Here is a 16,607-nt window from a genome sequence, read left to right as displayed (position 1 = left end):
TGCTTATAATTTCTCAATTCGTGAGATGAATTAAAGCAACAATATTTAATTTCACAACACAACCAAACATCAAGTTCATATCATATCATATCATATCATCTCAACGACAAATCACACTCACTTCCCCTCAACATAAAGCATTTGTCAAAACGATGACCTCACAACTCATTCACAACTCACCACAAGTCTCAAACCACAACCGCACTTACAATTGAATTAAGTAAAATAAGTAATCCCTGCTTGGAAACTTAGTTCAGGAGATCACATTAAAAACAAACAATAGAAATCATATAAATCCCTGCATATAATTTAGTTCAGGAACTTACATTAAAACAAACAATTCAAAAAGAACAGTAATCCCTGCATATAACTTAGTTCAAGAGATTACATTAAAATAAACAATACAAAAGGCAGTAATCCCTGCATATAACTTAGTTCAGGAGATTACTTAAAAATCAATCGTAGAAGAGAAAAAAGAAACCCAACAATAGAGATGAAAAAGGAAATTAATTAAAGAAATCAATAACTCAAGGCTAAACCAAGACTTCACCCTTCAACTCCGAATACACCATCTCACAAATATCTCGTTTCAAAACTCGACATCGTTACCTCAATCATAGCCCGTCACCGCCTAGGGTTATGGCAGTCGATACACTCAACCAATCGTAGCCCGTCATCCGCCTAAGATTAGAGCATCCGGTTCCCTCAACCAATCGTAGCCCATCATCCGCTTAAGGTTAGAGCATCCGATTCCCTCAACTAACCGTAGCTCATCATCTACCTAAGATTAGAGCATCCGATTCCCTCAACTAATCGTAGCCCATCATCTGCCTATGATTAGAGCATCCGATTCCCTCAACTAATCGTAGCCCATCATCAGCCTAAGATTAGAGCATTTGATTCTCTCAACTAATCGTAGCCCATCATCTGCCTAAGATTAGAGCATCTGATTCCCTCAACTAATCGTAGCTCATCATCAGCCTAAGATTAGAGCATCTGATTTCCTCATACCGGTCACTACGTCGACCCTAAATCCAAAATTCGCAACATACAGGATAGCTTTCTAACCACATGTTCAACAATTCATTATTCAACATTTTACGTGCAGAAATAAAAGCTTGAATAATAATCAATCATCTCATCACTCGATAACACGCCAATCAATATATATATTCCACGTAAATATATATATATACGTAGTCATTCACTCAGGAATGACCACTAATACCAACTATAGTTTACAAATTATACTTCTCGAAAATCATTTTATATCAAAACATTGTTTTAACTTACCCATGAACAGTTGTCGATCAAGTTCATATATTTTAAAACAAATAATTTATTTTGATAAATATGATTTTGCATACTAACAATTAAATCTACAAAAATAAAACATAACTAATTATCAACCGAAACACCGTGAGATTTACTCACCTCCATATCCTGCTGCGTCTTCACACAAAACCAAGATAAGCACCAAATCGTCCAAACTCCACTCACACAATTTCGTCAATCACCTAATCACATCAAGGTCACACTCAATACAACACAAAGTACACAATTCACAAAACACAATTATACGACGATCCAACAGTAGGATCCTCATCCGAGACAATCCAACGTCTTCGAAACAATTCTACGATCACTATATCAAAACTACAAGTTGATCGGACAACTGAATCCTCATGGATAGAAAACCGATCGAACCGAAAACCCTAAAACTTGGAAAATTCATAACATAATCAATCGATCTCCAAAAATTATGCATTGTACATTAACATGATCGTATCAACATGTAGAACATAAAATGGGCAGAAACTGCCCTAGAGGTCCCCGGAGGTGGCCGGAAAAGGTTGCCGGAGTTACAGGCAAAGCCGCCACCGACCACCGCCAATGGCGTCGGGGCCAGGCTGCTCCTCTTTGTTTCATCAAGCCTAACAACTTTCATAACTATCACAAAGCTTGAATCGAAGTAAAAGGGGTCGAGAACCTACCCCGAAAATCGGTGAACTTGGAATTTTCCCAGTTTTCCGGCGAAGCTCCGATCTGCTTCCACGCTCCACTACAGCCTAAGTCCTTCTAGGAGCATCATCAGAGTCCTCAGGCGATCCCAGGGTGTCCAACAACTCGAGCCAAGGTGGCCGGAGAAGAGAGAAAACCGCGTTGACCCAAAACTGAGGTCGGATCGGGTTTTCATTAATGCGGCGACTACAGGCCGAGATAGGTTGCAAGGTGGCCACGGGGAGGTGCGCAAGGTCGAGGCGAGGCTACCCCAAGAATTTCACGTCCAAAGGTGGCCGGAGGAGGAAGAAATGACCGGAAGAAGAGAGAGGGCGATTTCCGGCGTCGGGAGGAGAGAGAGAGTCCGACTTTCCCAAAATGGGAAGTTGGAATTTCTGAAATAATTTCCAGAAAAATCCCATATATACCAAAATGGAAATTTTTTCCAATGGCCATAACTTCTTCATACGAACTCCGATTTTCGCGTTCCACATGTCCACAAACTCGTATCGACGCGCTCTACAACTGTCGTGAAGGAAGATTTCGGAGAATCCCTACGTATAAAAAGTCAACATTTGTGAACCCCTAAAACGTGCACTTCGAATAATCATTCATCCGAAAATAATTTCACTCCACCCTCGAACCACGAAATCGTACAAACAAACATTTTATTAATCCCAGGAAACATTTAGGAATTAATAACGAATTTCCGGGGTCTTACAGCAACAGAGCACCAATTTGCCATTGCCATCATCTGAGAGAAAGAAGTAGTCTCCCGTTGCAGCCCCCAAGCTTGATTACCTCTTGCAGCCGATCGAAACCTTGCCCATCCAGCTGCACTCATCGCATGTCGATGAGGCTAGAAGCCGTCGTCGACGGGAGGGTGCAGCCGGAAAAGCAACACAGTCGCCTCTGTTTTTTCCAAACCCTAGATCGCTCCTATTTTTGGGATCAAAAAAGAATAGTCAACTTGACTTATTTCATTTTCATTAATCACATCTTTGAGGGCTAATTTTAGCTACATTAGCTAAAATGTGATTTCAAAATGGCTAGCATATATTGCAAAAGATGCCTCATCCTAATATAATAGAGCCAAATATTTTTATTTATTTAATTATTATTATTATTATTATTATTATTATTATTATTATTATTATTGCTATTATTATTATTATTATTATTATTATTATTATTAATATTATTATTATTATTATTTTATTTATTTATTTATTTAATTTTTTTCAAATCCCATCATTCCCCATCCTTGATGGGGCTCAAACATATGACCTTACAGATGGAAAGTCATTGTCTTACTACCCCACCAAACATATGCACCCAATAGAGCCAAATCTATAGCTATTTGGTCTAGTTGCAAAATTTCTTTATAAAATGACATCTTGAGTTCAACTCAGAATGACCATTTCTTGTATAACGATGGAAAAATGAAAAAGGGCCAAAATCAAATCCAATCCAATACTAGCTATAAACAGTAACCAATGATGACAATCTAGTTTACTATCCTTTTTTTTTTATCAGATAAACAACTCAAATGCTACAACTAGTCTTTCATGAGTTGAACTCACAACCTCCCATTTATGAAAGGGAGACTATGCTGTTAGACCAAATGGTATTCTGATACTTTACTATCCTTTTGGCCTCATTTGTGAGAAACTGAGAATGGAAAATGTTACTCATTCCCTCTGAATAAGTGAATATATGAGAGAAAGTGAATCCCTTCATTTAGTTACACAATTTAAGCACTATAAAACCATTTTTATGACTAAATTGCTCATATTGAAATTGTAATTACCAATCGACCTTATATTGATATTTTCTCTTTGTAATTAACTCGTATCATTAGCATATATCGATCCTATCTAGTAATTGCTATATATTTTTTGCAGTAATTTTGGAACGAGTTTGGAAACAAGTAACCACCTGTGGGAAAACTGTTTTGCTATTCAAATTTCTCTTTTTGGGTTGCTACTGTATATCTATCTCATGGGAAATGTGCAGGTAAGTGGATGGTTAAAATATAATGTCCTCAATAATTCGCGTTTGTAAATGCTCACTATGGATTCTTGCAGCTTTCCTTCTCATAAATCTTATATATGTTAGCCGACCAGTTTACCAATATTGGTTTTGATTAGTAGTCATACATATATGTATTTGGTTTAATCATTTTGCACCTAAACTGTATCAGAGTATCAGTATATATATATAATCTTTGATAAATTGTTGTTAAAGATCCTGAGAGAAAATTCTTTGGAACTAGGATTCATGTTCCCTTTTCATGGATGCCTCCTCTTTTTTTTCTTAATCAATAAAATAAAATGGGGGTGGATGCTGGGCAAGCGATTCTTAGATATTGTTGGTCAATGTCTTTGTGATTGTTGACAAGGAGCACCAAAATTAGTCAGCATAGATGAGATCATCTCTCACCTAACTCTCTACATTCTAAACCCATACCCGTGTGATTCACGTGATTGGTAAAGACCCTTCAATTGTTTTCATCCACTTCTTTAATATTTTTTGTATTCATGTTTGTGTGTTTTTTCTTTTACAAATATTTTTTGTGTTCATGAAATTAATTTAATCAGAACAAAAATAAGTTTTAGTTGAGCAATTTATATGTATTCATATTTTATGCCAACATAACATTATAAAGCTCTTTAATTATCTTGTTCCAAAAAAAATAAAAGCTCGATCTTTAATCATCCTTGTATAAGACATTAACTGGGACTGTGTTTTCCTTTAAATTTATATTGGTCAACCAGACATATATTCTGTGGGAAACTCAACAAGCATTGGACAATGAGAAGGAGAAAATTAAATCCAAATTTGAAGCTCTAGGTACATGGATGGTAAGAAATGGTATCCCTGAAGAAGTGAAGACCGAAGCAGTGAAAATCATAACAGAAAAGGAAGTAGTGGAGAAAAACTACGATGCTGATGTGGACTTGCTTTTTGTTTTCAATGCTCTTACAGGGGATGAAAACATGCGTATCAGGAGTGTTTTGAAGAGGCATTTGTGCCTAAATTCCCTACAGAAAGTATGTTTCTCAAGGGTCAACCTTTCTGTAATATATATTTTTCTTATGTCGACGAAATAAAACGGCAAATCAATCTTGTTCTTATATTGATTACAAAAACAATATATGAACAGGTATCCATCCTTGATCCTGTTCTTCAAGCAGTAGTGATTAATGCTCTCGAGCCAGTAGTCTACAAGGAGAATAGCTGCGTGGTTCAAGCAGGGAAGTCAATTGATAGAATGCTCATCATCACAGAAGGCGTAATTTTCTATACAGACAACACCAGAGCTAATGTTGCACCTGAAGCAGGTACCTCATCCACAATGAAAATCCGTAAACCACGTTTTGAGAAAGGTGAAGTTTATGGAGAAGAGGTTCTGACTATCGGCGAGAACGACCCTTTTCCTACATCAGACCGAGATGTCAAGTGCGAAAGAAAAGTAGAAGCCTTCGCTCTCGCGTGCAGAGGTTTTCCTAACTTCAAATACGTATCCGACATGATGCGGCGTCGTAAGTCCCCAGATGGATCGAATGATCCGGAGCTAGTATACAAGGTTAAAATGATTCCCAAGTAATTGATTTGCTTGGTCTTATTGTTATTAATTATTATTCATTATATCGACTGGCAAGAATTATAAAGGGGGCCCCAAATACCATCCTTTTCCGCTTGTGATGCATTATAAATGAGATTCGAGATTCTTCATCTCTAATTTGTAAAACAGGCATATGGGGAGCTGACAACTACAAGATCAGAGAAGTTAAAGCAAAAACAGATGAAGATACTTGAGTGGCTGTCAAGAAACGTCCGGGACGAAGATCTGAAGACATTGGTCATGGAACACATGAAGGCTAGTAACGTACTGGAAAAGAACTTTGATGCTGAGGTGGATGTCAAGTATCTGTTCTCTGTTGGTCTTTCCTGGGATATCGAATATCGTATAAAGAAGCAGATCTGCATCAATTCTCTCAGTAAGGTATGTAAGATCCATCTATCTTTGCTACTATAAATGAAGGCCCTCTTTTAGTGTTAAAAGAGCTTCACTAAATTTTGAAGTGCCTATAATATCATTCAATAACATAATTATTAAATTAAATTAATAAAATATAAATAGATAAAAATGTAAATTGAAAAAATAGCCAAACCACTGTTATTTTATGTCCAAAAAATAAATAACTGTTTTAGGAAATCAGAAATTGGAAAAGAATGATATATATGTGCTTTCATTGATAATAGGGATCTCTTTATATAGAGAATTGCAAGCAGAGAATATAAGTCTTACATGAAAACTGAATCATACAATGAATAAGATATTTCCGAGAATATATGTAAGACTAACCTTATTACAACTCCAGACAAGTAATCAGAGTTTGGGCCAGGCACACAAATATACATTCACAAACCGCTTCGTGAAGAGTAATAATCTCTGCATGGTTCGAAGATGTAGCGATTAGGGTCTGTTTTGTAGATCTCCAAGATATCACGGTCTTACCCATGGTGAACACATAACCAGTTTAGGAATGACTATTGTGTGGACCGCTTCGTGAAGAGTACGTAATAATCTCTGTATGGTTCGAAGATGTAGCGACTAGGGTCTGTTTTGTAGATCTCCAAGATATCGGGGTTTTACCCATGGTGAACACATAACCAGTTTAGGAATGACTATTGTGTGGGTCAGAGAGGTACCCAGTATCAGCAAAACCTTCCAAGAAACTAATGTTGTTTTGGGATGGGGATAGAGAGTGCAGACCAGTGTTGGTGGCATTTCTGGTGTGTGATGGGTCCGAATTCATCATCTTTCTGTAGGATAGAACAAGCCCATATCAATTGTACATCTCAAGTATCGAAAGATATCTTTAACACTAGTCCAATGGCGTCACGTTGGCGCAGAGTTATGTCTAGCTAACAAGTTCACTGCAAATGAGATGTCCAGTAAAGTGCATTAAGCTAAGTACAATAATGTACCTATTGTACTTAAGCAAGGCACTTTTGCCTCTAGCACATCTTCGTCGTCATCATTCGGACGAAGAGGATCCTTTTTAGGATCAAGACTATGGACTATTATGGGTATGCTTGAAGGCTTGACCTTATTAAAATGTCTAAGCATCAACACGGTGCCCAAGTTCCAAACATAGACAAAACTGTGTTCTCCCAAGATCCTTCATCTCTAACTCGAATTTCAAGTATTCAGCGGTATCCTTTAATACTTTTAGGGCTTCTACTGAAGATCATGTCACCAACATGAACTACGATAGAATCTAAAACTTGTCATGGAAACGCACTGGCATATCCTTTCCCAATCAAGTAGTCACTTAGTGAGTGTTTCAACCTCTTTGCAAACGCGTTCCGTGGTCTAGAGCCACTTGGTTTGGGTAAATGAAGTTTACTAGGAACCTTCACATATATTATGTATCTAGATCCCCATAAAGATACATAATGACCACATTTGCAAGTTGCATGTTCAGTTATTCAGAAACTACCAAACTGATAAGGTAGTGGAGTGCAATGACATCCATTACGAGAGAATATATCTCCTCGTAGTCGATTCTATGACGTTTTGAGAGAAGCCTTGCGCCATAAGGCAAGATTACCATCTCTTTTTCTCATCACCCTTTCTAACGAAGACCTATTAAACATGTTTTATGTTAGGAAGTGTTGACATCACTGGCTCGAAAAATCTTTCTCTCTTCGTTAGAGAATCCAATTTAACCTGGATCGTATCTTTCTATTTAGGCCAATTTCCTCTACATTGGCATTCATTCATCAACCAAGCGTGGTCCATTGTCATCAGACTCAACAAATTCATGCTCAAATACATCATCAATCATGATGGAGTTTCTATCCCATGTCTCATATACACTAGTGTAATTTTCAAAGAGCTCTATATTCTCAGGAATGGTTTTCACGTTGAGGCGTCTCCTAACCAATAACCATAATCCGGAACATTCTCATGAGGGAGATTTTGAGTATCGATGACCAAAGGATCGAGTTGTGCCCAAGTATCCTTCGAACCCACGAGCCTTCCATGCATCCTAGCTGGAGCCATGGCTTGTGACTCTAGAGTGCCACTCTCCATGGCATTGGTATCATGCCTACCTCCGTGTAGGCTGGCGTTACATCCTCTTGTAGGGACATCCGTCCTTGCATGCATATTTGCAGTAGATATGTGTGATCTCGTCACTTTAGCGGGGATCGAGATGAGACATTGTTGGGACAGATCACGACAATTTATGCAGTTCCTGTTGAACATCTGTGTTCTTATCTTCCTCTAATGATGGGAAGACTGTCTCGTCAAAGTGACAATTATGTTAATCTAGCAGTAAAGAGATCTCTTAACAAGGGTATTAAGTGGCGGACGATTGTTGGAGATTCATATCCAACATATCCATTCGTCTGTGAGAACGTATCATGGTGTGCTGTGGCGGCGCAATAGGCACATAAATGGCACACTCAAATAGGCGTAAGTATGAGATACTGGTACCCTGTCACTAGCTGTAACGCAGAGATGAGTGGCGGGAGGTCGTAGACGAATTGGCATAGCTACATTCGATATTGCATAACCCCAAGAGGATATAGAAAGATTGGTGCACATTACCAATGTCCGGGCTACCATCGTAGTCATTTCTGCTAGACCATTTGGGTGTGTACATGGGAATATGATGTCCAACATCAGTCCTAGTGATATGCAAGAATCGTAGAAAATCTTCGATGTAAACTCTTTAGCATTGTCAAATTGAATTGATTGAATGAGATGATGCGGGGAGTGAGCCCGTCACCATATAATCTGTGTTAGGAGTATAGTATAAGCAGCATCACAAGCGGACAATGGCACAACACATGACCAGTGTGTTTACGCATCAAACAATATCATGAAATATTTAAACGTCCACAAGTTGGCTGAATCGGTCCACAGAATCCGGATTTTATTTAAGAACAAAATGAGTATTTTTGTATCCTTTGTGTAGGACGGTCTCAATCCTAATTTCCCTAAGGAACATGCTTTGTAGAATGAGTGAGGGAACTTAGATGCAACCAATAAGGATTTTGGTTAGGGCCTGAGCGTCTTAAACGCTATTGGAAGAAAAGTTGGTGAACGCTATTGGAAGAAAAGTTGGTGACTACAGCATCACCTGAGGCGCCTTCACCATGATGGACGCCATCCATGGCATCATGGATATGGAAGGCGGCAGCGGTCATACTTAGTCTAGGAATCAACCTTTGATTCCTTCGTTTCGCTCGAAATCGCTCGAAAGATTGGATGTCTGTGTGAAGTCTTTAGTAGATGGATTATCATACCATGACTAGGATAATCTATCATGTCGTGTCAAAGCCAATATAAATCCAAGAGATCTTCTTTTATAACTGTATTGGATTTAATAGCTTGAATAGTGGTGACATAAAATCCACTAGAGAGACACATAAGTTTCTCTAAGATGCGCCTTTATTGGCAATCATTAGAGGTATTGCAAAGAAATTCTTTTCCATTCTCTATATACATTTTTGCATGGAATCCATTGGCTCAAATAACTCAATAAGGGTCGATTTGCCCTACGAGCATAGAGAGTTTCTGTGACAGTAATCAAGGTGCCATTTGGTAAGAGGAATTTGGCCTGTTCCATGTCCTTGAACTAAACATGATGGCCTAGCCATCAGAGTCATAGAGGAATATGCTCAGAATCAAAATGGAGTCGTAATGAAAAGAACTTGAAATTTTATTCATAAGCCAACAGTGTACATCATTATTTTTTTAACCAAAAGAAAATCTAATCTGAAACTAGCTAATGCAAAACAAAGATAGTCGTTTAACTTCTTTCAGTAACTCCAAAATAAATATGACCAGGTGAGTAGAGAGATGTCGGTGGAGCAAAGCTCGCTTAAGTACCACTTATCTCAAAACCTTCCTCGACATCATACTTGCTTTGGATGAGCCTAGTTGAAGAAAAACTAAACCAGTTCCATTTAGTACAAAATATATGGCAATTGCCTATTACATCTCTTAGAAAAATGAAGACTTTATTCAAAATCGCCAGTCTCTTAATCTTGGCCTGATTTGAAGCCTTCAACCCTTAGTTCAAGATCACCTTCTTGATATTCTTGTTCCACGTAGTGAGCTTTTCTTGCTTCATAATATGATTCGTAGGCGATGACAATACTCTCATGAGCTCTACAAATGTGTGTCCAATGACCGGATGCTCCACATCGAGAACATACATCTCTGTGCAAAGACTCCCTTGATTGAGGCTCTTTGAAAGCGTCATTAGGGTGGCACTTAGTGTTGGTGGCACCATCAACATGGCCAGAGGCGTTGCCTCCCTCTCTTTTTTCACATTGACCTCTTCGGTTCCGTTTCCGCCTATTTTGGTGGTTACCTTCCCAAGTAGAGCGATTATATGAACTAGAATGTCCAAAAGTATCCCTAGGATTACCTTTTTGCTCTTAGTGCCCTCCCATTGGGGCGTGACTATAATTGAACTCCGGAATGGTTTCTATTCCCACGAGTCTCCAATTATAGTTCTTCACAATGATGTTGTCATGTTTTTCAGCGACATTAATCATGATCCAATGAGCTCATAAAACTATGTAATCTAGTTTGTAACAACATCGATTCGATAGCTCTTAGCAACCATGAATGCAGAGATGGGGAAGGTGGAGAGAGTCCTCTCAATCATCACCGCATCTGTGATAGTTTTACCATATAATTTCATTAAGGATTTAATGCGAATGGCTTCTGAGTTGTAATAAAGAACTGTCTTGAAATCACAGAAACAGAGATTATGCCATTTCACTTCTAGGTCAAGAAGCAGGGAGTCATGGATGTTGCCAAAGCATTCTTCGAGTGAGACCCATAGCCTTCTGGGGTCTTTTTCATTCAGATACTCGTACTAGAATGAATCAACCATATGACAGGTCATTAGGATGACGGCTTTCACCTTATTCGCCTCCAATGTTGCTATATTTGCTTCCAAAGATTGAGCTTACTCAACAGTTGGCACGTCCTGGATAGGCTTAAGAATCGAATCTAAGATTCCTTGAGCCTTGAGATTTTGGCAAACATCACAAACCCAATTGTGATATTCAGAGCCAGTTGTCCTTAATGGAGCAAAGTCCAGTTTGTTCAGGTTACTCATCCTTAAAAGGAACAAGAAAAATGGTTAGTTTCGGAGTGAAAATAGCTACCACGAAAACAATAGAAATTTCTGAGAGTAATCGCTCCCAAGAAATTAGGAATTTCTAAGCGTAATCGCTCCTAAGAAATTTGATTCCAAGAGATATTGGATTAGATCGAAACAATGATGTGTATGTGGTCGATCGTATATTCTCAACAGACTCTAACTTTGGAGACCTCAACAAGCTCCAAGCTTGGAGATAGCACGAACTTCCACAGTTCGGCTTAGGTCTCCCCATAAAAGATGAAGTGGAGAGTAGGAGAAGGGAGGTTGCAAGTCCCCGAATTAAAAAAAAGATTGAACTCTTAAAGAAAAGTATTAAAAAGTTGGAACTTTTAGAAAAATTTACCTGGAAAAGGGTAAACAGGGGTCGCTGGATCTTTTGGCTGGAGGTTGGATAGAAAAAAATGAGTTTGGCTGGCGGTTGGCTGGCCAAAGCTGTTTCCAGAGGGCGGTTCAGTTGTTCAGGCGGCCGGTTCAGTACTTTTCCAGTTGGTTCTGGAGGTTCTGCTTTCAGTTCCTGGATCTTGGAGTCGAGGCGCTGCTGGTGACCAAGTTTGGCTGCAAGAGGAGATCTAGAAGGCGGCGAACTGGTAGAGGATCTCTTTCTGCTTCTGAGGCTTTGGCAGTTCTGTCGTCAGCTCTGGACTTCTGGGGTTGAGGGTTTCAAGGTGTGTGGCGAAGGCAGAAAAGGTTTTAAGGTTTTGTATTCGGATTTAGGGTTTGGGTATTTGTTTCAGGGTTAGAGTTTCGTGTTGATAACATGTTTTAGGAAATCAAAAATACGGAGAGAATGATTTGTGCTTTCATTAATAATTGAGGTTTTTTATATAGAGGATTACTGATAAAGTAATCTGGGGTTCACATCCAAAACCAATTGGCAATGAATGGAGTGACCCAAACCCTTATAAACCCATAGGTAAGGTTTCATTTTCCCCATGTGGGATGTATATATTCTTAACACGCCCCCGCACGTGTGGTGAATTTTCAAGCCATACACATGGATAACTTTGGGTGACGTGAAGCCCATGTAGCTATGAGGCATGCACACGTAAGATAACCTGGCTCCGATACTATGATAAAGTAATCTGGGGGCCCCAAAACTAATTAGCAATGGATGAAGTGACCCAAACCCTTATAAACTCATAGGCAAGGTCCCATTTTTCCCATGTGGGATGTATATATTCTCAACAATTAGAAGCAGAGAATATAAGTCTTACATGGAAACTGAATCCTACAATGAATAAGATATCTCCGAGAATTTGTAAGACTAACATAATTACAACTCAAACAAGTAATCAGAGTTTGGCCAGACAAACAAACTAGGTGTCATTAAACAATAACCACTATTCTTTTTAGTCAATCTATTTTTCATTAACATCACATTACCTGCGAGAAACGCGGGCATGTTGCTAGTATAAATAAACGGAGAGTATGAATAATAAATGGTAGTGAAATCCACATTTCCCATTTTACAATTCACACTTCATATATTATTTTTTAGTAACTTAAATTTTGTCTTTAATAACTTAAATTTTGTATTTCATATAAATTTCAACTAAAAAAAAGAAAGAATGAGTGTGAGTTGTAAAATAGGGAGTGTGGATTTTACTCATCAAATTTATGTCTTAGGGCATATCTCCAAAAGAGTAGCTAAATTCAATTTTTTGCTATATATAACTATTTTTAAAGGAAAACTCAACTGCAATAGACTAGCTATAGCTAAGTTAAATATAACTTTAGCTAAAATGGCTAGCTATATTTAGCTAGACAATCAAGAATACAATAGCTAAAGCAAAAGTTATATTTCTCTCTTCTTTTTTGTCTACATGTCAATTTATAATTTGATAAAATATAATATATCACTTACAAATAGCTACTACTGCTAGAGTAACATTTTTAAATCAATAGCTATATTTCTTAACTTTAACTAAATTTAAATAAAAAGTAACTTATACCGTTGGAGATGCTCCTATACTAAATATATGATAGCTATTCTTGGCAAAAATAAAAACCATCGAGAAAATTATTTAGGCTCGTACATTCTGTCATGTCCAGTTAATGTATTTAAATATAATCCATGTATCTATATATATAGGTTCCTGTACTTAAAGACGTTAATGAAGACGTGTTGAGTCGCTTCTGTATGTCTCTTGAGCCGCTGGTACTCCCGCAGCATAGCTGCATCTTCTATCCACTTAGCGTAATTGATCGGATGCTCATCGTTGTAGAAGGTGAAATTACAGTGACTAAGACGACTTACAATGAAGGAAAAAAAGAAACGGAGAGAGGCGATCTTGAAAGAATGATAAAGAAACACGGTGTCATTGGGGAAGAGCTTCTGACCTGGGCAAACCCCACTGCCCCTGAGCTGAGGCATCCTACTACCTTGGAGAAATATGTAGAATGTCCTACAAAAGTAGAAGCCTTTGCTCTCACAAAGGAGGGATTGGAAAGTGTGGTCGCCTACTATACAGATGGAATCAACAAGTTTGAGCAGTTGGAGAAGGGCAGAGATGGTGTGGCAGATACTGAGGGTGCATCCAGATCCACTACCACTATTGTTGATGTTTGGATCCGTTAGGGATCTAATTAACGATAAGTAAGAGATAGAGAGAGAGAGAGAGATTGACACAAGATGTATAGTGGTTCGCCTCCGCATGAGCGGGAGACTACGTCCACTTGAAAGCTATACTAGTGTGTCGAGCCTTGCGGCCTAACAAGATTACAAGAGATGTAATGAATGTCTTGAGTTGTGGGAGGAGGCATTCCTTTTATAGATGAAGGAATGCTTCTCATTTACTTGTTCTTCGATGTGGGACAAGCAAAGTTACTATTCTAGTCTATTTAACATGTAGAAAGCTATGTTATGGAGGCATCTTGGCAAGGGCGGAAAGGTGGCTTCCCGATGGCGGATTTGCGACTTCCGGATACCGCCGCGTAGCCCGAACATAGGGCTACACGATACATGTCTCGGTTGGGCCTTGCCATGTCTTGTGGATGTCCCAAAATAGGTGTTACTTATGCTTGGTGATGTAGTAAATACTCCATATTATTGGAGGTATGTACAAGTCCCGAAGTCCCCGAGTAAGAGTAGCTTCTTGGTTGGGGAGTTCAAATCATGAAGTCATCAAGCATAAGTAACCGGGCGGTACGGAGCCCCTACAAGTCCCGAACTCCGTAAGCAAGAAGGGACTCGTCAACCTGCACAACAAAGACAAAAAACAGGCATATGTAGAATGCTCGTTGCATTGGGCAACAACTGTGAGTTGCAATGATATGCGTTGGCATATATGAACGTAATAGTGCGCATATGGTCGTGTGAGAAAAAATGAATTGCATATGATAAATGCGTGACGCGCGCAAGGAGACGAACGAGGTCGAGTTTGACGGGGTTATGCTCGTGAGATGCAAGTTGCATGAGCGCCGCGGAGGTATGCATTTGTAACTCATGAACGACGATCACGAGTACGGTTGTGTTTGTTTGGTTGTCTCTCGTATTAATGGAACGCGAAAAGAATTTGATTTGTCGCAATCGGTAAACGACAAATGGTAGAAAAATTCAATGTTTCATTAACGTGTAGTGTGTCGAGTAGACATGAGTGTAAAGCTCGAGGATTGCCGGGCAGGCATGAAAGGAAAGCTCGTGAGCGGAAGCTCAAGGGTGCCGGGAAGGCATGAGCGGAAAGCTCGTGAGCGGAAGCTCAAGGGTTGCCGGGAAGGCATGAGCGGAAAGCTCGTGAGCGGAAGCTCGTGAGCGGAAGCTCAAGGGTTGCCGGGAAGGCATGAGCGGAAAGCTCGTGAGCGGAAGCTCAAGGGTTGCCGGGAAGGCATGAGCGGAAGGCTCGTGAGCGGAAGCTCAAGGGTGCCGGGAAGGCATGAGCGGAAAGCTCGTGAGCGGAAGCTCAAGGGTTGCCGGGAAGGCATGAGCGGAAAGCTCGTGAGCGGAAGCTCAAGGGTTGCCGGGAAGGCATGAGCGGAAAGCTCGTGAGCGGAAGCTCAAGGGTGCCGGGAAGGCATGAGCGGAAAGCTCGTGAGCGGAAGCTCAAGGGTTGCCGGGAAGGCATGAGCGGAAGCTCGGGGTGCCGGGAAGGCATGAGCGGAAAGCTCGTGAGCGGAAGCTCGTGAGCGGAAGCTCAAGGGTTGCCGGGAAGGCATGAGCGGAAAGCTCGTGAGCGGAAGCTCAAGGGTTGCCGGGAAGGCATGAGCGGAAGGCTCGTGAGCGGAAGCTCAAGGGTGCCGGGAAGGCATGAGCGGAAAGCTCGTGAGCGGAAGCTCAAGGGTTGCCGGGAAGGCATGAGCGGAAGCTCGGGGTGCCGGGAAGGCATGAGCGGAAGCTCGGGGTGCCGGGAAGGCATGAGCGGAAAGATCGTGAGCGGAAGCTCAAGGGTTGCCGGGAAGGCATGAGCGGAAAGCTCGTGAGCGGAAGCTCAAGGGTGCCGGGAAGGCATGAGCGGAAAGCTCGTGAGCGGAAGCTCGGCGGTGCCGCTGAGGCACTAACGGGTAGCTCGATGGTGATGCCCTGCGGCATGAGCGTTGCCGTTGCTAATTATGCTGGGCTGTATGTATAAGTCCCCGAAGTCCCCAGTCAAGGAGGGTGTGCTCGCGGGTTGATACCAAAGCGTAGCTTCGTGCCGTATATCAAGCATAATTAGTGCGAGTGCGTCGTCCATCTAGAATTGGTTGGAGCGAACGCTTTTGCCCTTTCGGGTGGGCCCCTGCTAGGCCCGCCAGGGAGTCCCCCACTCCTGGCTATAGACCTCCGTATGGTCGGAAAATTGTTTGATGAGGGGAGCTGCGCGGAGCAGAGGGTGTTGGGTAGCGAGCCCAATCTTAGATACCCAAGCGTCGGGGTTAACTGCCGGATCAATGGCTGCCGTGGGCTGTGTTAACTAGTCCCTAGCTGTTTTCTCGAAAGAGAAACTTGACTGCAATGCCGCGTAGCGGTCATTGTCATGATGAGGCGTTGCCTTACCGCTTGGCGGTTGAATGAAAAATGATAAACACATAGAGCAAGTAATAAAATTTTGTTTGAGTGTCCCATACTTATTTAATTTTGCAATTAAAATAGAAGCATGGCATATGTGTATAGCATGTACTTGTAATGTGGATGCTAATATCATTTTTGCATTTTTGTAGATATGCTAAAGGATCATTGAGATCGGTATGTGAAGCATGGCATATCTAGCATGTGAGGTCTAGAAAGTGTTGCCAAATCTACGAAATGTTGATGGCATGCTCAAAATTTTATGGAAGCATGTAAAAGCATATCAAGTGTGATATTCTATAAGCATGCTTAAAAGTAGTAAAAGCATGGTATTGGCATGGCGTTAGCTCAAATTGAAAGAGCGTAAAATGTAAGATATAGTGACTTATCTTATGCCGATTTGGAGGTTAGCGGAGTTG

At 40.4% G+C, this 16,607-nt stretch overlaps 1 protein-coding gene across 1 annotated transcript in view; it reads left to right on the top strand.

Moving 5' to 3' along the window:
* Positions 1 to 16,388, top strand: part of LOC112182378 (cyclic nucleotide-gated ion channel 1) — a 39,479-nt gene extending 23,091 nt beyond the window's left edge. The window contains exons 5-9 of the mRNA XM_040513087.1: positions 3,906 to 4,017; positions 4,779 to 5,054; positions 5,168 to 5,590; positions 5,759 to 6,010; positions 16,341 to 16,388. Coding sequence (XP_040369021.1) covers positions 3,906 to 4,017; positions 4,779 to 5,054; positions 5,168 to 5,590; positions 5,759 to 6,010; positions 16,341 to 16,349 — 1,072 coding nt within the window. The 3' untranslated portion in view covers positions 16,350 to 16,388. The remainder of the gene's footprint in view (positions 1 to 3,905; positions 4,018 to 4,778; positions 5,055 to 5,167; positions 5,591 to 5,758; positions 6,011 to 16,340) is intronic.
* The last annotated feature ends 219 nt before the right edge of the window (positions 16,389 to 16,607 follow it).

Source organism: Rosa chinensis, chromosome 1, assembly GCF_002994745.2.
Source record: "Rosa chinensis cultivar Old Blush chromosome 1, RchiOBHm-V2, whole genome shotgun sequence".
Classification (NCBI taxonomy): Eukaryota; Viridiplantae; Streptophyta; class Magnoliopsida; order Rosales; family Rosaceae; genus Rosa; species Rosa chinensis.
Note: the sequence above shows the minus strand (reverse complement) of the source record. Positions and strands in the feature narration are given on the sequence as shown.